Source organism: Saccostrea cucullata, unplaced genomic scaffold, assembly GCF_032062105.1.
Source record: "Saccostrea cucullata isolate Sc308-1 unplaced genomic scaffold, CSIRO_AGI_Scuc_v1 ctg11043, whole genome shotgun sequence".
In the NCBI taxonomy this organism is placed as follows: Eukaryota; Metazoa; Mollusca; class Bivalvia; order Ostreida; family Ostreidae; genus Saccostrea; species Saccostrea cuccullata.
This window is the reverse complement of record NW_026931193.1, coordinates 15,713-43,029: the sequence shown is the minus strand read 5'-3', so window position 1 is coordinate 43,029 and position 27,317 is coordinate 15,713. Positions and strand designations below refer to the sequence as shown.

At 36.1% G+C, this 27,317-nt stretch overlaps 1 protein-coding gene and 1 long non-coding RNA gene across 4 annotated transcripts; one reads left to right on the top strand and one right to left on the bottom strand.

Moving 5' to 3' along the window:
- Positions 1 to 825: 825 nt before the first annotated feature.
- Positions 826 to 7,229, top strand: LOC134231730 (kelch-like protein 21). 2 transcript variants are annotated; one of them, XM_062713696.1, is made up of 2 exons: positions 826 to 891; positions 5,133 to 7,229. In XM_062713696.1, the coding sequence occupies exon 2, from the start codon at positions 5,210 to 5,212 to the stop codon at positions 6,920 to 6,922; it is 1,713 nt and encodes a 570-aa protein (XP_062569680.1). In that variant the 5' UTR covers positions 826 to 891; positions 5,133 to 5,209; the 3' UTR covers positions 6,923 to 7,229. The 2 variants fall into 2 exon arrangements, with proteins under 2 accessions (XP_062569680.1, XP_062569681.1); XM_062713697.1 differs by lacking the exon at positions 826 to 891 and adding an exon at positions 4,663 to 4,751.
- A 3,383-nt stretch (positions 7,230 to 10,612) lies between these two features.
- LOC134231732 (uncharacterized) lies at positions 10,613 to 12,774 on the bottom strand. Of its 2 annotated transcripts, none has more exons than XR_009984612.1 (7): positions 12,648 to 12,774; positions 12,453 to 12,563; positions 12,217 to 12,362; positions 11,878 to 11,986; positions 11,501 to 11,578; positions 11,299 to 11,389; positions 10,613 to 11,184 (listed from the first exon to the last, which is right to left on the bottom strand). It is a non-coding gene; the product is annotated as an uncharacterized LOC134231732 (long non-coding RNA). The 2 variants fall into 2 exon arrangements; XR_009984611.1 differs by having other exon boundaries at positions 10,614 to 11,184; positions 11,299 to 11,393.
- Between the last annotated feature and the right edge of the window lie 14,543 nt (positions 12,775 to 27,317).

The window sequence follows — 27,317 nt, the reverse complement described above, 5'->3', positions numbered from 1 at the left end:
GGTCACTGGAAGAAAAATTTCATAATTCATGTGTTATACATATCTTTATTATGGAAATACTTAATTCTGAAAAAAAAAGCGGGGGGTATTTTGTCCCGTTTGGACAGTTCTAGTTTGTAATTGCTTTTTAGTGAGCTTTTTGAAATCGCTAAAATTACATCTCGCTAAGAATAAAATACCATCTTTTTAGGAGAAATCGCTAAATTTGCATCTTGCTAAAATTTCCACTTATATGGTATTCCGCAAATCTTTAATTACATGGCATAAATATTCCCCTCCTGGATGTGTAGTTATTTATATATGAATTTTATATCCAACCACAAAATACCGAATAACCTCTATTTATGAAACATCTGAATTTTTCTATATAAAAAATTACTAGATCTATTAGGTCTATTAAAAAACACCTTTTTTGTATGATTCAGAAATAGCAAGTTTATTGTTCCTCAAGAACAGCAAAGATTTTAGGCCCTATTTCCAAAGGAAATTGCTCTTGCAGCAACACGTAAGTATGTGCATAATGTTCACATTTATACAAAATGAGATAAAGATAACATTGATATATTTAAAATTTATCAAATCAAAATTAGTCCAAAAAGGCATTTTGCGTTGAAATATGTGGGGGAAAACGGAATCATTCACCCGTTGGTGAGCTTCATGGCCCATGGACATGCAATTTTATTGATTCGCTCAAACTGAAGCTTCATAGTAAAAGAAATTCATAGGCCTAGCACCATTAAAAAATCAAAGCGGACAAGCAAATGATTACCATACCTCATATTTTTACCCCTCCCCCTTTATTCCAAAAACTTAAATGGAGTTGTCCCCCTTTGATAAACGGACGTCGAAAGAACGAGGAGGATAAAGAATACAAAGATGACGCAAATAAAGGTAATGCAATGCTTTATATGGAAGAAACAGATATATAAATGTAAAATTTTTATGAAATATTCACTTCAAAAAAATATATAGCACATGAAGTGTTTGTATAGCAGTTTCGTCTTAGTTCGAATTTCCTTCATGAAGGATCTGTTTACAAGGATATGGACGACTCTAAGTCTTTCCACATAAATCTCTGTTTTTTTATTATATCTATCGAATTGTGGATATATAAATGAGACTTTTTGTTATTGGCAAAGTTCCTTTTCTTCAGCTTTATAAGAATTTTCAAGAGAATTTGCTAACAGCTGTTGAGTGTTCCAAAACCTAGACGTGATGCAATATGCAGCATGATGAGCATGTTTCGTTCGCTTAGTTGGTCAATGGTTGGTCAACAGAATTAGAACCTCAGGCGTTTATAAAAGCTTTTTTAGGTCAACTCATTGCATTCACTAAGACAGTTCTTCATTAATGTTGACAGCTGCATGTGTATTGACATGTACAGTATCAATATATAAGAATAAATTATCCTCTCCACTATAATATGTTAATTAATGATGTGAATCAAAACAAAGGATAAACATTAAGATGCTTTCTTTGCTTAGATATTGGTGGCAACATTCCAGAAACAATACAAAAGCTGCATAAGTTATTTAGATTGTTTCTCAATGTTGATTGAATTGCAAGGCTAGTGTTATTCCCTGTGCAATAGGAGAGGAGAAAAATGTGACAGATTAGATAAGGATTCTAACCTGGGGCCCGTAGATCTCCAGTCAGGTGCTCTTCCAAGTGAACTCTCTGGTCACAGGCAATTGAACCTCTTGACCGCCACATTTTTCCTTCTTTAAAGTTCTTTGGTCCCATAGACATCAACATGGCTCTTCCCTGGAGGTCTTTCTCTTGTTACTTCCAGGGCATATGTCAGAGCACCGAATGTAATGGGAAAGAAGAATATATAAAGCTGGACCAGGAGTCAAACGTACCACCCCCTACATCATTAGCTAGGTGCTGTACTGTCTGAGTACCCAGACCAATACCCACGGCCCAAACTTACCTGAGTACCTCCCTTCTTAAATTTTCTTGGCCCTCGAAGACATAACCCGAAGTTCTTAATTGCCCCAGGCTAAACTTTCACCTGTCATTGCCTGGTCACGGTATCAAATGCAATGGGAAAGGGGAAAAATATATAAATGGACAAGCTAGATTGGGTTTTGAACCCAGGCAACCTGAATCTCCAGTCAGGTACTCCACCAACTGAACTATCTGGTCACAGGCAATCAGATCTGTCTGACTGCCACACTTGGATTAACACCAAAGACAACTGATTATTTATATTGAATATTATCCTTATTAAGTGGCAGAAAGTAAATTGGGGCCATTTTAATTTTTTGTCTTGTTTAATGTCCATCAAAAAATCTAGTATCTTACCATAAGGAAGAAAAACACAATGTCAACAATAATGATAAGATTGATAATTATTCTAGAACATTTAATCAAGAAAAAAAAATAGAGTGGGGTCATTAAAATCAGGGAATGACTAATCCCATTGCCTGAGACCTGGGGCTAGTGAATTTTAGGGGGTGGGCAAGTGAAAATTTATCCGACTTGTCAAAAATAAAATCAATTATGTAAACCATATAATGATATATAGATTTAAAGCTGGGCATAGGATCTTGCATGATCTACTCAGTATTTGTCTTCCTCTTTTTTTTTTGTTTTTAAATATTTATAAATACAGTATTAATTTAGTTTATGGTAGGACAAGCAAACATTCGGGTAGAGCAAGTGAATTTTTGTCCATGTACTTCCCCTTGGATAAGTGACTTAAAAATCTATTTGTCAGCCCTTGAAAATCTTCTTCTCATGCATGATCCACCGGCCCAGAAAAGCTTAAACTTGTGTGGAAGCATCCTTGGATAGTGAAAATTCTAAATTGTTCAAATCATGGGTAGGGTGGCGCCACAATAAAGAATCCAATTTTACATTGAAATATATACATGAGATAGGAAAAATCTTTAAGAATCTTCTTCTCAAGAACCACAGGGTTAGAAAAGCTTAAACTTGTATGGAAGCATCCTAGGTAATGTAAATTACAATTGTTGAAATCATGGCCCTGAAGAAAGGTTGGGGTACAATAGGTAATCTAAGTTTTACAATGAAACATACAAGAAAAATCTTCACATGAACCCCTGGGCCAGAAAAATACTTATATGAAAGCTTCTTGATAATTCCACCAGAATGTAAATTAGGCAGGTCGATAGATCAGGAGCTAAGGAAGCCTAATATGCATGCAAATCTCGTGTGCATCTGTCTCTGTGTCTGATGCTAAGGAGGCCAAATATGCATGTAAATCTCGTGCGGCTGCCTTTGTGTTTGACGTCAGTGGGCGAGGACTATTGAAATTGGCATGGGAGTCCTCGTGTAATTTAAATCTATATATGTCTACATTTTTAAAGTTTAAATCTACAATTTTATTTCACAATGAAAGGGAAATATAAGGAATCACTGTCTAGTTAGTATAGTATGCCAAGGACATCAACGATAGTGGGAAACATGGGATAATTTATGCATATTCGCATGTTATGCAAATTATTCCATGTTTCCCACTATCGTTGATGCCCTGGCATACTAATATACTAACTTTACAGTGATTCCTTAAATATCTTCTTCACCAAAACAGCAAAGTCATGAGAAGCCATATTTATATTAAAGCATCCTCGGGTTATGTAGATTTAAGTCGAAGTTATGACCCCAGGTGTTCTGATGGGGCCCTCAATATTTGATTAAAGTTTTACCTAGGAATAGATGGGAAATAAACCTGACCTTGAAACTAGGGCTGTAGTTATTCTGGTGATCATTGTGGCCCATGAACCTCCTTTTGATAAAACACATTCCATACACTAGTATTAGATATTATAGAATGGAAATTTTTTTTATTATTAAAAAGAAAGATTAAGAATGTACTGCAGCTATGATCTTTAATAATAAAAAGTACTGTATTTGGTAAAATACATCACAATACATCAAAATTAAATAATCATATTGCAATAATTATGAACTGGAAAAGTCTGCTGTTTGTCTGATCCTAATTTTGAAATTATTAATAACCATTAATAATATACTTATGAAAAGGACAAGCTTCCAAGACATCAAAGTGAAAAATGATGATTTAAATATTTTGGCTACCAAAAGAGGCAATTTGTCCTCAAGAATACCCAAATACAAACTTAACACTGACAAGTTAAATGATTATGAGGACAATTTCAAATGTCGTATAATGTCAGCAAATGTCAAAGAATTTCTTTTGTCACATTTTTGCAGTTTGGTTTAAGGTTATGAAATCTAAGAAATACATGATATTTTCAATCTTATTTATCATCCTCCTTTTCTATAAATTCTTGAGGTGATGCATGTATTGTTACATAAGATTACATCTCTTGTTGTTTCTAGGCGCAGACGAATAATGTGTCAATTTTTTTGTAATTATCACATTTAACAGATACACAGGAAATATGAGAACCGTTAAATAGGTGATGATTGTGTTTTCTATTGATTTTGACGACAGTTCTACATCACTCTACATCGTTATCCTCTCTCCTTTTCTTTCCACTCTATTCACGGCTACAGCTTACCGTTCAGATTATTACCACTAATTCCTTAAGTTAGATGATGTTTCTGTTGGCAGGTTTAAATGACTGTGAAAAACACCAATGCTGAGGCAGAGGTTTTTTTTTGTATTTAAATACTCCTGCCCGATTTAACAATCACAAACAAACCTCTTTCAAATATTGTTTGTCGGGTGTAAATGTCTGTAAATCTGCAAAGTTCGAGGACCAGATTTGGACCTGTTTAGTGTTTGGGAATTAGCCATGGTCAGTAGTTTTCTATTATTTAAGCTCCAGTACATGTTTAGTTCAAGTGTTGCACACATTTCACAGCTGTCCAGGTAAAGTATTAAATCATGAAGTGGAGTGGAATTCTTTATTTATGTTGTGTTTGTTATTTTATTTGTCAGATTTTCTCACAATTAAGATAATTTGATTTTAAAGTCTATCCAGAAAATTACTGTAATTTTTGTGTATGGTTCATTTAAAAAACTCTAATACTTTGACATCTTATTTTCACCAATACAAAGAATAATGAGGTAATTTGTCAAATCTTAAAATTATTCTGTTTTTGGATACTAGTGTTTTGTTTAATTGATACCTTTTTGAAAGAAAATCTTTTAAATTTGTTTTTCTTTTGCATTTCAGATTGGACCAGTTTTGAGGCAACTACCAAACTAGATATGCCATATTAACAGAGAGCATACATTTCTCCTGGAGATACCATGGGAACTCCTTCAAAGGAGCGATGTTATTTAAAAAGTTTGCAGTATGCTCCCGAACTCTTGAAACAGTTAAACAATCTCCGCCAAGAGCAGGTTTTTACCGATGCCACCTTGTGTGTTCAACATGAAGAGATTTACTGTCACCGCATCATTCTGGCGGCCAGCAGCCCATACTTCCGTGCCATGTTTTCACACAACTTACGCGAGGGGCGTGACTACAGAGTCTCATTTCAGGAGGTGTCACCGTGGACGATGAAACGTATAATTGAATATGTCTATACGGGAAACCTGGAAATAACAACTGAGAATGCTCAGGAGCTTTTGTCTGCGGGAAGCTTGTTTGAATTTCCTGCCATTGTGTCTGCATGCTGTGATTTTCTCAAGCAACAACTGCATATCAGTAATTGTTTAGGGATAGAGGAATTTGCCATGATCCATTCATGTAAGAAATTGCAGGATGATGCTCACAAGTATGCTCTAGAAAACTTCAATACTGTTGTGGAGAGTGATGAATTCCTACACTTGAGTTTAAATCGTCTGAAAGAATACATTGCGAGTGATTGGATTGAAGTACAAGTGGAGGATACAGTATACCAGGCCGTTATGAAGTGGGTGAATTATGACATCGACGAAAGGCGCCATGATTTATGTGAACTTCTGAAAGAGGTCCGACTTCCTGTCATAGATTTAAACACATTGACAGAAATTGAGCACAATCCCCTCATACGAAGCATCCCCAGTTGTCTTAAACTTGTGATGGAGGCAAAGGAACAGCATGAGTCCATACATGACCAACATGGCCGAAGAAGACGCAGCATGCAGAATTCCCAGGTGCATCCCCGTCCATCCACTGTTGCCACAGAGAAACTGGTAGTCATTGGAGGTCAAGGAACAAAGTCAATGGAGATGTATGACCTCCAGAAGGATAAATGGTTCGATCTTCCATCTTTTCCGAAGTCAGTGACTTCCTTTAGTGTTTGTGCTGTATCAAATTCTATAGTTGTGACAGGAGGCATACTGGAGAATCGTATCATATCTGAAGTTTGGAAATTTGACAGCGTAAAACGAGTATGGTTGGAAATGCCCCCTCTCCTTAAACCTCGAGCTCAGCATTCATCAGGAGTCCTTCAAGAAAAACTCTTTGTTCTAGGAGGCATAACATATGAAACAACCTCATCTTGCAAAGATTTAGATACAATAGAGAGTTATGATTCCAGAATAAAAGCATGGACAGTAGTGGGACATTCTCTATTTCCTCGTAGTATTTCAAGGATTGTTTCTCACAACGATGCGCTGGTAGAGGTCGGAGGGCTTCAAACTGGAGTTAAAGTAAAAACCATAGACAGCTATATGCTGAGTGAAAATGGTAAGATGAAGTCTACAGGAGAGCAGTTCATTTTACCCGATGCCATACAGTTTGCTCAAATAGTTGTGATTAATGGGATATTTTATATCATCTGGGAAGATTCGAAGAAAATGATAGCTTTGAATCCTCAGAAGCGAACATTCCAGACACTAGCCGACTTGCATTATTCTCACAAATATAGTGGGGCCACTGTTTTAGGGGACAGAATCTTCCTGACGGGGGGATTGGTGGACTCACGGCCCAGTAATATCGTGGAGTGCTACGACCCGAACACCGACACCTGGACCATTGAAAAAACCATGAAGGAATGCCGTGCCTTTCATGGTTGTGCCACAATTCAGCTGTGATCTTGACTCTAAGTTGTGATTAACAAAATATCTTTAATCTCATAAATTGGCATATCTTGTTAACTGCATACCTCTAAATGATACAATTTTTGGCACAATGAATGCACCATATTTTTTTTGTATTTTATCTCTAATATTCTAAGTTTATTGACTTGAATAAGGGTGTTATTTCACTTAAAAGTTTTAAAATGAAGCTCTGGTGCCATGAATATTCTTTATATTTGCCATATTGCTTATTTTACTTTGGGGTTAGGCCTTAGTCTTGATTATACATGTTTTAATTCTCAAACAAAATAGTCATGAATAAAATGAGAATTATGAATCAAAGAGCTTGTTCAATTAATTGTTCAGCACTAATAGATAAGTTGCATCCATAAACAATTTCCTGCCTTTTTTTCTCAAATTGTGTCCAGACTGTAATTTTAGTAACTATAATGAAATACAGTCAAACTTTTTCATCTCATCTTGATAGGAGTCAAGAAAATACCAAATAACGGAATTTTTTGCGAGGATTTAATTTTGGCAATATAGCGAGGGTGCTGAGATCACTAAAATTTCATATCGCTAAAAATTAATTGTGTTTTTAGCTTACCTGAGCCAAAGGCTCAAGTGAGCTTTTCTGATCACATTTTGTCTGTCGTCCATATAGCTGTCTAGCTGTCTGTCTGTCTGTAAACTTTTCACATTTTCGACTTCTTCTCAAGAACCACTGGGCCAATTTTGACCAAACTAGGTACAAAGAATTCTTGGGTGAAGGGAAATTTAAATTCTTAAAATGAAGGGCCAAGTCCCCTCACAAGGGGAGATAATCAAGAAAAGACAAAAATAGGGTGGGGTCATTAAAAAATCTTCTTCTCAAGAACCACTGGGCCAGAAAAGCTGAAACTTATGTGAAAGCATCCTGGGGTAGTGTAGATTTTAAATTGTTAAAATCATGACCCCATTGGGTTGGGCGGGGCCACAATGGGGAATCAAAGTTTTACATAAAGATACATAGGTAAAATCTTTGAAAATCTTCTACTCAAGAACCACTGGGCCAGAAAAGCTGAAACTTATGTAGAAGCATCCTGAGGTGGTGTAGATTCTAAATTGTTCAAATCATGACCCCTGGGGGTTTGGCAGGGCCACAATGGGGAATCAAAGTTTTAAATAGAAATATATGAAAAATCTTTGAAAATCTTCTTCTCAAGAACCACTTGGTCAGAAAAATTGAAACTTATGTGGAAGCATCCTGGGATAGTGTAGATTCTAAATTGTTCAAATCAAGATCATTGTTATGCTTTACTATATATTCAAGGAACTGTGCAAGATGCACTGCATGAACATTACTGGAAATTTTGGACAATCAAACATGACTTTGAACTAAATACTGGTACATGTACTGTAAATGTACATGTATGCAGATTAAATGCAGCACTAAACGTGTATTGTCAAAATGACCGACAGTCGGTGGAAAGTATAAATAATATGAAGATGCATCGTCAGAAACCCACGGCCAATCTCGTATACATTTATGCAAGATTGGCCGTCGGATGATGATGAATATGAAATTGTGAATTAACATAAATGTATATATTGAGATAAGGAACTTCTGAAAACTTCTTTCTTCTAATTGACTGATTCATGTGCTAGGTAAGGATAGACAAAATCAACCTTTTGGGATCATTTTTGGCATCTAGGATTCATGAGGCTTGTTCTTAATTAAAAGCATTTATTGTCACAAAAAGCCATAGACTTTATTTAAATGTAAAAATCTTGTCCTTAACTGAATCTAGAATCAAAAAGAGCATCACATATTCTAAATATGTTAAAAAAACTGTAAATTTATGATATGATACAGACAGAAATTAACATCTTTCAAATTAATGCTGATGTGAAGGAATTTGACTTGTTTGAAAATCATCCCCAAAGACTATATTGGAAAACAGAATTTTGTTCAATGCATGTAACATCCCAAAAATATGAAGACTGCATTTTGTAAGCTGACATCAACTTATATTGGCAAAGTCATGTACTTTAACTTGGTTGACAATAAGAAATTTTATTTATCTGCATGACGATGTTTACAAGGAAGTATTTGACTCAGGTGGGCCATGTGGCCAATATCACTCGGTCTTTATTTTAACATTGCTTTGAAAAGGACAAATTTCATTATACTGCACTTTATCTAGCTTTGATTGATATTTCAAACCCCCAAAATGCCATAATTTATTTAATATATTTGATGGATGTTAACATTGAAATACCAACTGTGGCCTTGTCTAGCCTTAGGACTATGGTTTATAAAGACAAGAGGCTTATGGGCCACATCGCTCACCTGAGAAGCTTTGACCATTCTGTTCTTTACCAGATTTCCCCCTTGTAATACATATTGTGACCCCACCCTTCCCCACTGATCATATTTTAAACAATTTGAATTCTACACTAACTCAGTATGCTTCCACATAAGTTTAAGCTTTTCTGGCCCAGTGGTTCTTGAGAAGAAGATTTTCTCAGATTTTTCCTATATACTCCTATGTAAAACTTTGATGGGCAATTGTGGCCCCACCCTACCCCCGGGGGTCATGATTAAAACAATTTAGAATCTACACCACCCCAGTATGCTTCCACATAAGTTTCAGCTTTTCTGACCCAGTGGTTCCCGAGAAGAAGATTTTTCCTATATATTTCTATGTAAAACTTTGATTCCCCATTGTGGCCCCGCCCTACCCCCGGGGGTCATGATTAGAACAATTTAGAATCTACACTACACCAGGATGCTTCCATATAAGTTTCAGCTTTTCTGGCCCAGTGGCTCTTGAGAAGAAGATTTTCAAAGATTTTTCCTATATATTTCTATGTAAAACATTGATTCCCCATCGTGGCCCCACCCTACCCCCGGGGGTCGTGATTTGAACAATTTAGAATCTACACTACCCCAGTATGCTTCCACATAAGTTTCAGCTTTACTGACCCAGTGGTTCTTGAGAAAAAGACTTTTAAAGATTTTTCCTATATATTTCTATGTAAAACTTTGATTCCCCATTGTCCCCCACCCTACCCCAGGGGTCATGATTTGAACAATTTAGAATCTACACTACCCTAGGATGCTTCCACATAAGTTTCAACTTTTCTGGCTCAGTGGTTCTTGTGAAGATTTTTAAAGATTTTTCCTATATATTTCTATGTAAAACTTTTTGGCCCTGCCCTACCCTCAGGGGTTTTGATTTGAACAATTTAGAATCTACACTACCCCAGGATGCTTCCACATAAGTTTCAGCTTTAGTGGCCCTGTGGCTCTTGAGAAGAAGATTTTTTAATGACCCAACCCTATTTTATCTTTTCTTGATTATCTCCCCTTTTGAGGGGACATGGCCCTTCATTTTGACAATTTATACTCCCCTTCACCCAAGAATGCTTTGTACCAAGTTTGGTCAAAATTGGCCCAGTGGTTCTTGAGAAGAAGTCGAAAATGTGAAAAGTTTACAGACGGACAGACAGATGGACGGACGGACAGACGACGGACAAAATGTGATCAGAAAAGCTCACTTGAGTCTTCAGCTCAGGTGAGCTAAAAATTGCCTCCCTTTCTCTTAAGCTTAGATATTCCGACAATCTCTGATTTACCTCTCTTGATATTTTTGCTTTAAAATCCAGTCTTTTAATAAGAAATTTTTTTTATTTAAAAATATAATACACAGATACAAAAAACATTCAGAAAAATAACTTAGGATATGAAAAGATGTACAATAATGTAGTAGCACTCTGAGCTTTCTCCAAATGCCTATTACAAATTTAACAGAGTTAACTTTGAGTGATCTGCTGTGAATGTGTCAGGAGTTATCCTTTATGAGTTATGTACTCAGCACGGTCCACTGAATTCTGGAGTCAAGCTATTTACTGTGTCCATCATTTTGTAATAACAACGTACTCAAGCAATATCCATTAAATTCTGTGAGTTAAGCTGTTTAGTGTGTCCATCACTGTGTTGATAAGAGTTACTCAGCACAGTGCACTGAATCCTACAAGTTAAGATATTTAGTGTGTCCAACTGTCCATCACTTTATTATAACGATGTACTCGGCACAGTTCATTGAATTCTGTGAGGTAAGCTGTTTAATGTGTCCATCACTTCGTAATAACAATGTACTCAGCACAGTCCATTGAGTTCTTTGAGTTGAGCTCTTTAGTGTGTCTATAACTTGCAGTCCAACCTTACTCTCTGCACTATTGTTGAAGCATATTTGTCTGCTATCAAAGAAACGATATTGATGGCAGTCTGTCTGTAAAGAAACAAATCATGAGGGATCAAAAAAATATTAATAAAATTTTAATAAATGAAAAAAGGCTGACATATTTTCACAGATTAGAAAGAGTTTGCAGAGCTTGTATCTTACCTTTATTTTCAGGTTCTAGCTGATCTCTTTGGACTCTCACAGAAACATTGCGAGCTGCTTTTGGAAACAGGATCAATGCCAGCATAAACCCCTACCTATTAACAAAAAAAGAAACTAGAAATTCAAGAAATGCGAGTGTCATAATCTCATTTAATTCACATAACACAAGGTCTCGAGCTTGACATACAACTGACTTAATTACCAAAGATTTTAGGTTAGACAGTAGTTAGTCCTTCATCTCCAGTCTTGTTAACAAGTTGAGGTCAGTCTCATCTTCTGCCTGTTAACAAAGAAAAATCTAAAGATCATTGAAAATAATGGAGACCTTGTGCCAAAATGTTCACCTGAATCATCTTGACCTTGTCATCAGAAGAAAAAAAAAATCTTAATTCATATTTTTACTAATCCTAGTCCAAAGGGATCATGATGTAACCTAATTTGAATCATGACATCCTCAGGATGCTTTAGATTGCAACATGGTTGCTGTTGTGCTGCAGAAGTAAATCACCCTGAACCTATGATTTGAATAAGTGTATAAAGAAAAATTGAAAATTGCAAAAAAAAGAGCTTTTTACTCACTCCATTATCAGATATTGGCTGCTGGACAAAGCTTGGCAATGGACTCTTCTTCTTCTCTTGGTCAGCACTGGTCTTCTTCCTTCTTCCCTTGTCAAATCCCTTTAAAATACTTGATGGAGAGAAGATAAGCAATAATTCAAAGCAATGTAATAATCAAAGAAACTCAAATGATCATAATCATAGCGCATTACAACATTATTAGCTGGAAAATCAAAGAGCAAATTAAGGCAATAAGGTTATGATAGGAATAAGGTGGATTATTGGGGCAAGGAGAGGAATGCATAGTTACTTTAGAGAAGGGAGAACAAAAAAACGTCAGAAATAATTAAACGAAAATACTTGTAAGACTCCTGCTTGTTAAAGTGGGTCCTGATGAAGTTCCATAGGTAAAAAAAGAAGTACAAATATTCTCCTCATGGCTGCAGCGGAATGGGAGAGGGACTCTTCCTCACTTAGAATTCCTAGTCAGTCTTAACTTTCTTCTGCTTAAAAAGATAAAACAGAGACATAAAAGGGGAAACACTTTCACTTCATATCAAGTGAGAAGCTTCAGTAAAAAGCAGCTTGTTGCTTACCACTTTTGAAACACAATGCCTTCAAAACACAGACAGGAATAGACTCTTCTTATATTAATGACCTTGGTCCTCCATTGTTGTTCCTCTTCTGAATTAAAGAGGAACTGAAATCTGTCGGAAGTCCAAAGGTTAAAGCTTGGTACAGCCAACATCAATTGGCAAGCAAAGATACAAGAAGTCAAGTCTGAATCTTACTCTGCTTTCTGCTGATGTCTGCAGTTTAATGGGAGAGGGAGTCTTCCTCACTTCAGCATCCTGTTCAACCCTAACATTATTCTGCTTAAAAAGATAAGAACAGACACCAAAAGGGGATCATTGGCAATTCATACCAAGTGAGAAGATTTCTAAAATAAACAAGTGGCCAATGGGCGATATGCTCACCTAAGCATATTGGCTAGTAAATGCACAAATTAGTCCAGTATTGAAAAGTATAAATTTTAGAATAATTACCTTGAGACATTTTCATATCAATAACAATGGCTTAGCTGTTCTTGAACATAATAAAGATTTTTTTTTCTATATATTCCTTTGTTAAAATTTTATCCCCATTGATGCCCCTCCCTGCCCCCTGGAATCAAGATTTGGACAAATGTGAATCTACACTACCTAAGGATGCTCCCATGTCAATATGACTATATATGGCTTTGGTATTATTGAGAGGACATTTCCTATATATTCCCCTATCCATTTTGATCCACCATTGGGGCTCTCTCCTACACATAGGAGTCATGATTTGAACAAACTTAAATCTATACTACATGAAGATGCTAGCGTATACATATCACCAGTCATGACATTTTTGTTTCTGAGATTTCTAAAGATATTTATGGCACGCCAAATTCACAAAAATGAGATAATCATAGTTTCACAATCGATAAACTAGGTTTATCGGTTGTAAACTATAGTTTACGAACTGTAAACTATAGTTAACAACGTTAATCTATATTTCACATCTGTAAACCATAGTTAACGCGATAATCTATGTTTCACAACCGTAAACTATACTTAACACCGAAAACAATCATTTGTGATCGCAAAACATAGATTATCTGATAAATACAGTTTCACGATTTGTAAACTATAGTTTACAAACCGTTAACTATAGTTAACGATCTGATAAATATAGTTTCACGATTTGTGAAACTATGATTAACAACTCTTAACTATAGTTAACGATCGTAAATTATAGTTTACAGACGTGAATCTATGTTTATCAACAAAATCTATTGTTAACGTTTCATTACAGAAAGATAAACTTAGATTATCATTCGTAAACTATAGTTAACAACCGTTAAATATAGTTTTACAGATGAAAACTATACTTAACGAATCGTTAACTATAGTTAACGAATCGTTAACTATAGTTAACGAATAGTTAACTATAGTTTACGGTTTGTAAACTATAGTTTACAGTCGATAAACCTAGTTTATCAATTGTGAAACTATGATTATCTCATTTTTGTGAATTTGGCGTGCCATAGATATTTCCAATGGGAGCCAGTCAAAGCGTTCCCAATTAAAACCGTCCCGGTCAAAGCGTTCCCAGATTTTGGTCAAAGCGTACCATGATTTTGGTCAAAATGTCCCCAGATTTTGGTCAAAGCGCCCCCTGACATATTTTAAAGAAATATGATACTACGAAACCGCCCCCTGATTTTGGTCAAAGCGTCCCCTGATTTTGGTCAAAGCGCCCTGACATATTTTTATAGAAAAAGGAATTTTCCAAAGCGCCCCCAAATTTTGGTCAAAGCGCCCCCTGATTTTGGTCAAAGCGCCCCCTGACATATTTTTTTAATAGAAAAACAACGTTTGAGGTTTGGTCAAAGCGCCCCCAAATTTTGGTCAAAGCGCCCCCTGATTGTGGTCAAAGCGCCCCCTGACATATTTTTATAGAAAAAGGAAGTTTCCAAATTGCCCCAAATATTGGTCAATGCGTCCCCAAATTTTGGTCAAAGCGCGCCCCCAAATATTGGTCAATGCGTCCCCACATTTTGGTCAAAGCGCCCCCTGACATATTTTTAAATAGAAAAACGTTTGAGGTTTAGTCAAAGCGCCCCCAAATATTGGTCAAAGCGCCCCCTGATTTTGGTCAAAGCGCCCCCTGACATATTTTTATAGAAAAATGAAGTTTCTAAAGCGCCCCCAAATATTGGTCAAAGCGCCCCCAAATATTGGTCAATGCGTCCCCAAATTTTGGTCAAAGCGCCCTCAGACATATTTTTTAATAGAAAACGTTTGAGGTTTGGTTAAAGCGCCCCCAAATTTTGGTCAAAGCGCCCCCTGATTGTGGTCAAAGCGCCCCCTGACATATTTTTATAGAAAAAGGAAGTTTCCAAATTGCCCCAAATATTGGTCAATGCGTCCCCAAATTTTGGTCAAAGCGCGCCCCCAAATATTGGTCAATGCGTCCCCACATTTTGGTCAAAGCGCCCCCTGACATATTTTTAAATAGAAAAACGGTTGAGGTTTAGTCAAAGCGCCCCCAAATATTGGTCAAAGCACCCCCTGATTTTGGTCAAAGCGCCCCCTTACATATTTTTATAGAAAAACGAAGTTTCCAAAGCACCCCCAAATATTGGTCAAAGCACCCCCTGATTTTGGTCACCCCAAATTTTCAAAGCGCCTCCAAATCGATTTTTAAACGGAATTTGCTGTTATAATTATGTATATTTTTTCCTGACGTCCCAGAGTCAAAATATGATAGCTCATTTTTAAAATAAATGTTGATGCTCACATACATATTTTTATAATCTGTAACTTTCTTTTCAACCTTACAGGTGTATAAATATAAGGATAAATCTATAAACACGGTGGATACGATCAAGGAAAAATTTCTAATCAAGCTCATAAAAGTGGGTACCACTAAAATACGCCTGCCGACGCCTGCCTGGGGAAAATACGCCTGCCGGGAAAATGTATACGCCTGCCGTGTTATTAATGGAATTAATTTGGTTTTTGTTAGATATATTACTTTTTTAGACCCTGTAGTTAATGTTTTAGGAAACAACAATAATGTTAAAAGCACAGAATGGGGTTTTTAATCGTTTTAAAGTTTGTATACGGCGTGGAGGCTGCATTTCATTTCCGGAATTTTTGGTAATTATCAACTTTTCATTTCCGACATTTTTTAGTTTTCATTTCCGACATTTTTCAAATACATATGTAGTACCTAAAGTAACAGATTTGATAACTTTACTTATGAAAAATTTAAAGGAATAAATCACAAATAAAGCATTGAAATCCAATTTTGTAAAGCTATCAGTGACTTGGAGATAAGTATGGTGCTGTCACCGACATTTAATTAAGTGCACATCAAATGTTGTGAAAAAGTTAATGCTCATTGATTACATTGAAATCTCTTACCTAGACTTAGTGCTACATGTATGCATATATGTATAGATGTTTTTTTTTTTCAATATGAATATTTTGGTATATACTTTTAAAATTTCATTTTCTTTTACTTAGAAAACATTGAATTGCCGCACAGGTAAATTCCGGAAATGAAAAAAAAAATTGTGTCGGAAATGAAAACAAAAAATGTCGGAAATGAAATAAAAAAATGTCGGAAATGCTATGCATATTTCCGGAAATGAAATGCAGCGGGCGTGGAGCATGCCTGACGAAAAATCTAACGCCTGCGGCGTTGTTTCTCTAATTTCTCATTACAATATTTGAAATGTTACTTTGCAAAAGTATTTGGTTAATATTTGACAACAAATTAATCAAAAAAAAAATTAAATATATATTTTATTTATTTAGTGTTTGATACAAGAGTATATAGTATTAAAGGAGATAAATCTTACTCAGGAACTGCTGTGTGAAGACCATGGACATCATGTTTTTTCTTTCTTTCTTTTTTTAAGTAATATATTATTGGTTTCGTGTTTATCTATAGAATTTACAATGACTCAGGAGCACATATGCAGTAAAAACTTTGCGATTTACGGGTTACCGTAGTTGTTTTGAATCAGAATCTGAAATATTTAATGTTAAACTTTTTAAACATCAATGAAATAAATATTATTTCTGATTTTCAGGTTATATTAACTTATTATATGCAACATAGTTATAAAAATAAATACAAAATTTTACAGGTAAGAAAAATGGTAATATTTAAACTATTCCTACACATCCATGTATACATCAAGCAGAGAAGGAAATAAACGAAATGAGTACTAAGAAAATCAGCATGTAAATGACATGTGTACAAAATATCGTTTATACCTGTATGTTCAAAATCATTCCTTTTCATTCATTTAGAGAAAAGGAAGATAAAGTAAATCAAATTCTAAAGAAAAAACAAATAAGACATGCAGGCACTTGATGTTCCACAAAAACAAAAACAAAGACAAACAAACTTGGAAACCCATACCTAGTAATTCGGTATGGGGTTCTATTTTATCATTATTTCAGATATAACGTCAAAGAATAGTCTGTAGAATAAAATTTACTGAAAGCATGATGTGTTTATACCATGTATGCAACATGTATAAGCGATCTGGGCTGTCATGGAAATAAACAAAACTTTTAATAAGTTAAAGTTCAATTCTTTAAGTACTCACCTCATTTCATCTGGATGAATAAAGTTTCGTAGACTAGCGTGTTTGGTACAATCGTTTGTTAATTTTTTTTTCTAAAATTATTAAACTATTTCAAACTATCAACGATGTATGATAAATTGAAAGATAGTTCAAAATGGTTTACTGGAATATTTGTAGGATTAAGTACATAGTTCTGGGTTAAGAGAATTTACAGATTTCATTTAACGTAATATTAAAATCAGTAACGTCGTGATGACGTCGTTACGTCAAAAGTTGTAATTATTAAAGAAAATGCACCATTTTCCCAAACCTCTGGCGGAAAAAACGGTAAGAGATAATTCCAAAAAATAAAATGATTTTGAAAGGACACATCGTGGGCATGTTTGTAAAAAACTTCAATCGGATTTAGAGACAGGGCCGCCTCGTTATTCATACCGTACCCAGTTCTTTTCAAAATATAAAACACATTAGTTTTTTTTTTTATCTTAATTAACATTTCAAAGTTTCACAATATCTTAGTCTAGGCAAGAACTCGATGATTTAAGAAAAGTGATGAAAGTAATCTATTTTATTTATTTATTTCAATTAGAGAGAAAATAATCCATCGAAAGTTCCAAATATTCTCGCTATATACGGTATATTATTGTTCTATCAAAATTCATTATTGTTAAAATTTGTTTACAATGATATGAATGTCTGAATTCATGTTTACTGTGTATACACGGACTTCAAATCTCAATGAAACTTAATGATCGATCTTCCTGTATACCCTACCTGTGCGTAATATTATGTAGTATTACATAATTAGGTACACGACAAGTGAGAAGATTGGCACGTGTGCTATACACACTCCAAGGTGGGATATCATGAACCAGAGCCACAAAATCAGAATTAGTAAATATTTACATATCTGATTAAATAAATGAATTTTAAGAAAATATGGATGAAAGAAATTCCGAATTTAATACAAATGCATGTTTATCAAACTATTGAAAAGATCGTCAATTTACATGTATACAACATACCACACAAACTATTTACGCTCCAGAGCTGCAAATATTTTTTTTTCAGTTCTTCCTCCTCAGATAAGTATTGTAGAAATTGTTAAAATGGTTATTTTTGTAGAAATTGTTATAATGGTTGCACAATCTGTATATCATGAATCAATTTACATGATCTTCATGGATGGTTTCCGTGGTTATTTCTTTAATCTTGTCTAAGATTCGGGTCTTGGACATATCTAGTTTTAAAATTCATAAAAACATTTCTTTTTTTAATTAATTTGTTTTACATACATCAGCTTCAATGTTTATAAAAGTAAGTATTTACGTCTTCTTAGACGAACAGAAAATATAAGGAATATAAAATATTGTAAAGTTGGAGATATCTCCTTTAATATTACTGCAAATCTCGTGTGTAGATTTTTATAAATAATTATCAAACATTTTTTCTTTTTTTGATTTGTTTATAATTAATTAAATGACAACCAATAATTTATTAAAGTCATATATTTTTTTTGAAATAGTACATAATAAAAGAAACAACACCGCGGGCGTGTAGATTTTCTCGGCAGGCGTGCTCTAAGACGGAAGCAAATTATAAAACGAATAAAGCATCGGACATGTGCTTCTTAAATTATTTTTGTGTGGTAAAACATTAAGTAACTAGTCTATTAAATTAATATATGTAATAAAATTAACTTTAGTCAATAAATAACAAGGCAGGCATATAGATTTTCTCGGCAGGCGTATTTTCCCCTGGCAGGCGTCGGCAGGCGTATTTTAGACCGCATAAAAGTTATCAGATGTTATTGACAGGTCTAGGGGACACAATTTAAGTTTAAAGTAGCAAATGTACGTATATTTAATTGACCTTGAAATACTTCGGAAGAACTGCATGACCCCCCCCCCCCTTTCCAATTTAATAACATCATTTTTTTCACACAAATTTTGACTGGGGGCGCTTTGACCAAAAACAGGGGGCGGTTTAGAAACTATGTTTTTCTATCAAAATATGTAAGGGGGCGCTTTGACCAAAATCAGGGGGCGCTTTGACCAAAAACAGGGGGTGGTTTAGAAACTACGTTTTTCTATCAAAATATGTCAGGGGCGCTTTGACCAAAATCAGGGGGCGCAATGACCAAAATCAGGGGGCGCATTGACCAAAATCAGGGGGCGATTTAGAAACTACGTTTTCCTATCAAAATATGTCAGGGGACGGTTTGACCAAAATTAGGGGACAGGACCAAAATCAGGACGCTTTGACCAAAATCAGGGGGCGGTTTCGTAGTATCATATTTCTATAAAATATGTCAGGGGGCGCTTTGACCAAAATCTGGGGACATTTTGACCAAAATCATGGTACGCTTTGACCGGGGCGGTTTTCATTGGGAACGGTTTGACTGGATTTCATTTCCAATATAATCCAACATAAAACTTTGATTGTCCATTGTGGCCCAAACCTTTCCCCGGTAGACATGATTTGAAGAAAATGAAATCTTCACTACCAAAAAGAATGATTTGATATCAATATGACTAATTGTGGCTTGAGAAAAAAAAATTATGTATATCCCTGGGTACATACTGTAGATTCCTAAATATATGCCTGGAAGTAAATATCGCGTAATTTCCCGAGGGGCATCAAACACAAAATTAAATTACTCACCTTTATTTTTATGGAGCTGAAATCTATGTAAAATCTTTTAACCAACCATCCATGCGAATTATTATTCTCGTGATTTGAGAGTGAAAAGCCTATTCGCGATAATAATTACACACGAAAAATAAGGAATCTACAGTATAATATATATTTTTGATCCCCTATTCTGACCCCAACATGGGGTCTTGATTTGACTTTGAATCTACACTACCTGAGGATGATGCCACATAAGTGTCTCTTTCCTGTCTCAGTGGTTCTTGAAAAGAAGATTTTTAAAAGATGTCCTTAATTTTTCACTTATTTGTAGTAATCTTCCGTTTGAAGAGGGAGTGGGCCTTCATTTGAATAAACTTAAATTCCATAATGGCATTTATCCAAGGATACTCTTTGCCAAGTTTCCTTGAATTTTGACGAAGATGAAAATGTGAAATTTTACAAAAAAGATGACAAAGACATAAAATGAACAAAGGTTCACTTCTGTTAAAAACCAGCACTTATATCAATTGATTCTTCTACTAAATAGGGGTTGTGATCAGTTTTCTTTCCTAGATAAGATGTTTACCAATGCTTTTGAGACTCATCTTCCCGTGCGCCCTTGCGAACTTAGCCTGGGACCAAGTGGTACCCAGTATCCGTCTGCTTCCACGTGGAGGCATCGCATAGGACTTGTTGTGGAGAGGCTATGTTCTGGCAGGGGAAGACATAAAGATTCCTTCCCTTTTCACATTGCTGCTAGCCAGCAGTGATGGATGAAAGCGAGAGGTGACAAGCACACACACACTAACACCAACACACTAGACGCATCACACAACATTTAGCAGACGTTAGTAGTTTTAGTAGCTTGTTACTTGTGCAGGGTTCTCCATCGTTTGAAATTTTACTGTGTTGCAGAGTTTACACAAACCACTAAAATTTCACGGTATTTTAGCAATCGAATTTGCAACTGAATCACTATTCATTATAACTACTTAAGAATACATGCACACACTTTAAAAAAAAAAATTGCTAATTCGTTACAAAAATAGTATGGTCGAACATATTAGCACATATTGTGAAATGCAGAGGAAATTCTTGTCGATAAAGTTAAACTACTTACAATTTTTTAAAGCAAATTTGTTTTTTTGTCAATTTTCTTGAACAAATTAAGGAATTACAAAAAAAAGAAACTTCGAAATAGTAAAATACTTTTAAAAGTTCCTTGAAAATTTAAAAACTATTTATTTACATCAAGTAAATAATTTCGGTACAGTGTTTTGTTTGATTTACATTGCCAACATACTGTAAATCACTTTTTTTTGTGTGAAATTTATTTTCGTGTAATTACGCAAGATAGTGTGCTAGCAAAAATTTAATTCTTGCGTATAATAGTATTCCTTAAAACTAGAAATATGTCCATAGGACATGAATGCCCCACCGAGGATATATAAGAAAAGCAACATGAAAATTTGTACGTGTATAAAATTTGATCAGTTTGGTTCCGGTAGGGCTTATAGTTACTAGGGAATAAAAATGTAGGTCAGATTCAGTATCCGCAACAAGTCTTGTAGTGTCCATCCCTAGATGCATCATCCATGCAAGTTTGGTTCAGAGTATATAGTTACTTGGGAATGAAAATATAGGTCAGATCCAGCATCCGAAGCAAGTCTGGTAGTGTCCATCCCTAGATGCATCTTCCATGCAAGTTTGGTTCAGGTAGGACTTATAGTTACTTGGGAATGAAAATATAGGTCAGATCCAGCATCCGAAGCAAGTCTGGTAGTGTCCATCCCTAGATGCATCTTCCATGCAAGTTTGGTTCAGGTAGGGCTTATAGTTACTTGGGAATGAAAATATAGGTCAGATCCAGCATCCGAAGCAAGTCTGGTAGTGTCCATCCCTAGATGCATCTTCCATGCAAGTTTGGTTCAGGTAGGGCTTATAGTTACTTGGGAATGAAAATATAGGTCAGATCAAGCATCCGAAGCAAGTCTGGTAGTGTCCATCCCTAGATGCACCATCCATGCAAGTTTGGTCCAAGTTGGGCTTATAGTTCCTTTGGAATGGACCTGCTCCAAAAACTTTAATCTGGTCACTCATCTGGAAAATGTAGGTCAGATCCAGCATCCGAAGCAAGTCTGGTAGTGTTCATCCCTAGATGCATATCCGTGCAAGTTTGTATCCACATGTGAAGTTTGATAACACTATCTTGAATGGTATGTTTAAAAGTTAAAACTGAGCTAAACACTAATTTAAGAAAAGTGAGGTCAAAGGAAAGGTCGATAAATGTTGATGCAGTTGCATAGCTCTCATCAATATCGATCAGCATATGAAGTTTGATGGAAATATCTTGGATAGTTTCTTTGAAACTTAGCTTTGGACAGAGCTAAATGCAAAGTGTGATGGAAGACAGAAGGACGGATGACGGACATGACAAACACTAAATGCCCCGGCCATATTCATGGCGGGGCATAATTATATAGAGCAATGACCACAATTCATGAAATTTTGTCTCGCTTATCAAGAGTTAATGAGTATCTCGCAAAATAAGGTGTCGCGAAAATTTAGTGATCTACAGTAATTCTAGAGCCATTGCTCTATAGAAAAGACATTTAAATATATTTCTAAAAATAATACAATGTACTTTAATTGCAACTACTAGTACCAATTAACATGGAAGTATGAAAACCAATTATTTGCCTTTGTTCTTTCATGCGTAAAGTCTGGCGAGGGTGTAGGAAATAACTGATTACGCAAGGTGAAACCATAATTAAGTGCTCTAGATATCTTTTAGAATTGAAAGAAGGTAGAATTGTTTGATTAATAATGTTTCAGCTACAGAGAATTTGTATGTTAAGATTTTCTTATTATCACAGATCTTACTGTGTTGGCAAAATTTTTCCTGTTCACACAGATAAAATTTGAATCATTACTGTGTTGGAGAACATTTTTCTGTGTCGGGACCAACACAGTAAAACAGCTCATGGAGAACCCTGCTTGTTAGGGTGTTAATCATGCAAACCTATCCACCACAAGCACTAATCATGCACTAACTAACAAATACCTTAATTACAATAATAACCTACACTCCTAAAGAACTCTAAGCTGTCTAACTAACAACTAAAGCCTACTTACTAACAACTCAAGCCTACTCACTAACTTAAACTACAACACCAAACTAAACCTAACACTAAGAAACACCTTGGTAGCGCTACTTACAACTACTATACACTTCTTACCTTCCAACTGCAGCAGGAAACACTCCAGACTAACCGTCAAAGGTGGCCATCGCGAACAACCGATGGGACTCATAAACACGAAGGACCACATAGACCCCTAATGATAAACATCAGAAATGTTAGTACTCAGTAGGTGTGTCAAAATAATAATAAAACAAACTTACCTCTGCTTTTCTCTAACTTTTAAGAAATACCTCCATTCCAGCACTGTTGGCATGTTGTTCCAATCCAGCTTCTAGTGTCCAGCTTCCTCCAAATGCTTATTCCACCATCTTCAACGATGCAGAGTCAGCAACCTCCTTATTCAACCACTACACTACCTAACAATAAATCCACACGAGTTTCATCTTTCCTTGCAAACTGATTTGAGACTTTTCACAAATTGAAATAGGCATCCTTCCTCATCATTACTATGTACATAATTTCTTGGTTTAATACCCTGGAGCAGAGGAGGAAATTTTTAACGAATATATGCATTTTCACTATATAATCAATAAAGCCCCGCCCTTACACCAGAACCGTCGAATGAAATTCACAATTTTGGAAGAGGCAGCCTTATTCAATATAACTATGTACTTGGTTAGTTTATTTCATACCCAGGAGCAGAGTACAAGATTTTAATGAATTAATGTATTTTCACTATATAATCAATAGAGCCCTGCCCTAATTCCAAAACACTCAACACAGAGGCCATAAAATTCACAATTTTGAAAGAGGCATTCTAGCTCATCATAACTAGGTACTTACTTTGTTTAATACCCAGTAGTAGAGAAGATTTTAAAAAAATTATGCCTTTTCACTAAATAATCAATAGAGCCCCACCCTAACACCAGATTCCCTGACCCAGGGTCCATGAGATTCACAATTTTGGAAGAGACTTTCTTGCTCATCATAACTATGTACATGTTTAGTTTGTTATCCAGGAGAAGAGAAGATTTTCAAAGAAAAAATGCAATTTCACTACTGTATACAGGGAAAAGTTTGCCCCCGTTTTACCTTCTCTCCATCTGCCCTACACACATGAGGGTGAATTTAAAACGGGATTGAATTTATAAAACACAGAATGATTTCTTAGAAAGAATTGTAACTGGGCAAATATAAAACTGGGCAAAATATTTTCTATGTGTGAAAGGGCGAGAATAACATGGAGCGAAAATAACCCTGTATAAAGTGTATATCAAACAAACTTCACCCTTACAACAGAACCCCTGACCCTGGGACCAAATGAAATTTGCAATTTTGAAAGAGGCAGCCTTATTCAACATAATTATGTACCTGGTTAGTTTATCTATTGCCCATGAGTAGAGAAGAAGATTTTTAAAGAAATAATGCACTTTTTTCACTATTTAATTGATTTATCCCCGCCCTTACACAGGAACCCCTGATCAAGGGGCCATGAATTTCACATTTTTGGTAGAGGACTCAAAGTTGATTACAATCATGAAAACAGACTGCTTAATAAGTCTAGGAATAAAGAAGAAGATTTTTAAAGATCGTCCCACCCCTCAGGCCTTGGGGGGGGGACCATGAAATTCACAATTTTTCTACCCATTTACCCATAAATGCTTAGTCCCAAAACTGGTTGAAATTGGCTGAGCGGTTAAAGAAGAAGCTGAAATTAAAAGCCTAACAAAGCCAACATCAATTGGAAAGCAAGAATATTGTGAAAAGGTGCAAAGAGATCGGGTATGAATCTTACCGCACTTTCTGCTCATGAATGCTGTTAAATGGGAGAGGGACTGTTCCTGGTCAGCCTAAACTTTCTTCTGCTTAATAAGAGAAAACAAACACATCAAAGGGGAATCACTCTCATTTCCTAACAAGTGACAAACTTCATTTAAATAAGAAATTTGTTACTTACCACTTTGGGCCATGTTGGCTGCTGTATTGAGATGGGAAATGGACTCGTCATCTCGTCTCCTTCTGTTGGTCGACCCTGCTTCTACATCGTTGTTCCTCTTCCGAGTCCCTGAAATTATAAAACTGGCAATTGTTAGTAAAACTTCAAAACATTGCAACAAATCACGAAAAGTTACTTACCACTTTGGGCCATGTTGGCTGCTGTATAGAGATGGGAAATGGACTCGTCATCTCGTCTCCTTCTGTTGGTCGACCCTGCTCCTCCATCGTTGTTCCTCTTCAGAAACCCTGAAAGTATAAAACTGGTACAATGTTAGTAAAACTTCAAAACAATGCAACAAATGACAAAAAATTACTTACCACTTTGGGCCATGTTGGCTGCTGTATAGAGATGGGAAATGGACTCGTCATCTCGTCTCCTTCTGTTGGTCGACCATGCTCCTCCATCGTTGTTCCTCTTCTGAAACCCTGAAAATATAAATCTGGTACAATGTTAGTAAAACTTCAAAACAATGCAACAAATCATGAAAAGTTACTTACCACTTTGGGCCATGTTGGCTGCTGTATAGAGATGGGAAATGGACTCGTCATCTCGTCTCCTTCTGTTGGTCGACCTTGCTCCTCCATCGTTGTTCCTCTTCCGATTCCCTGAAAGTATAAAACTGGCATATTGTTAGTAAAACTTCAAAACAATGCAACAAATGACAAAAAGTTACTTACCACTTTGGGCCATGTTGGCTGCTGTATAGAGATGGGAAATGGACTCGTCATCTCGTCTCCTTCTGTTGGTCGACCTTGCTCCTCCATCGTTGTTCCTCTTCTGAAACCCTGAAAGTATAAATCTGGTACAATGTTAGTAAAACTTCAAAACAATGCAACAAATGACGAAAAGTTACTTACCACTTTGGGCCATGTTGGCTGCTGTATAGAGATGGGAAATGGACTCGTCATCTCGTCTCCTTCTGTTGGGCGACCTTGCTCCTCCATCGTTGTTCCTCTTCCGAGTCCCTGAAAGTATAAAACTGGCACAATGTTAGTAAAACTTCAAAACAATGCAACAAAAAATGACGAAAAGTTACTTACCACTTTGGGCCATGTTGGCTGCTGTGTAGAGATGGGAAATGGACTCGTCATCTCGTCTCCTTCTGTTGGTCGACCTTGCTCCTCCATCGTAGTTCCTCTTCTGAAACCCTGAAAGTATAAAACTGGTACAATGTTAGTAAAACTTCAAAACAATGCAACAAATCACGAAAAGTTACTTACCACTTTGGGCCATGTTGGCTGCTGTATAGAGATGGGAAATGGACTCGTCATCTCGTCTCCTTCTGTTGGTCGACCTTGCTCCTCCATCGTTGTTCCTCTTCAGAATCCCTGAAAGTATAAATCAGGAACAATGTTAGTAAAACTTCAAAACAATGCAACAAATGACGAAAAGTTACTTACCATTTTGGGCTATGTTGGCTGCTGTATAGAGATGGGAAATGGACTCGTCATCTCGTCTCCTTCTGTTGGTCGACCCTGCTCCTCCATCGTTGTTCCTCTTCCGATTCCCTGAAAGTATAAAACTGGCATATTGTTAGTAAAACTTCAAAACAATGCAACAAATGACGAAAAGTTACTTACCACTTTGGGCCATGTTGGCTGCTGTATAGAGATGGGAAATGGACTCGTCATCTCGTCTCCTTCTGTTGGTCGACCTTGCTCCTCCATCGTTGTTCCTCTTCTGAAACCCTGAAAGTATAAATCCGGTACAATGTTAGTAAAACTTCAAAACAATGCAACAAATGACGAAAAGTTACTTACCACCTTGGGCCATGTTGGCTGCTGTATAGAGATGGGAAATGGACTCGTCATCTCGTCTCCTTCTGTTGGTCGACCCTGCTCCTCCATCGTTGTTCCTCTTCCGATTCCCTGAAAGTATAAAACTGGCATATTGTTAGTAAAACTTCAAAACAATGCAAGAAATGATGAAAAGTTACTTACCACTTTGGGCCATGTTGGCTGCTGTGTAGAGATGGGAAATGGACTCGTCATCTCGTCTCCTTCTGTTGGTCGACCTTGCTCCTCCATCGTAGTTCCTCTTCTGAAACCCTGAAAGTATACAACTGGTACAATGTTAGTAAAACTTCAAAACAATGCAACAAATCACGAAAAGTTACTTACCACTTTGGGCCATGTTGGCTGCTGTATAGAGATGGGAAATGGACTCGTCATCTCGTCTCCTTCTGTTGGTCGACCTTGCTCCTCCATCGTTGTTCCTCTTCCGAGTCCCTAAAAGTATAAAACTGGTACAATGTTAGTAAAACTTCAAAACAATGCAACAAATGACGAAAAGTTACTTACCACCTTGGGCCATGTTGGCTGCTGTATAGAGATGGAAAATGGACTCGTCATCTCGTCTCCTTCTGTTGGTCGACCTTGCTCCTCCATCGTTGTTCCTCTTCTGAAACCCTGAAAGTATAAATCTGGTACAATGTTAGTAAAACTTCAAAACAATGCAACAAATGACGAAAAGTTACTTAGCACTTTGGGCCATGTTGGCTGCTGTATAGAGATGGGAAATGGACTCGTCATCTTGTCTCCTTCTGTTG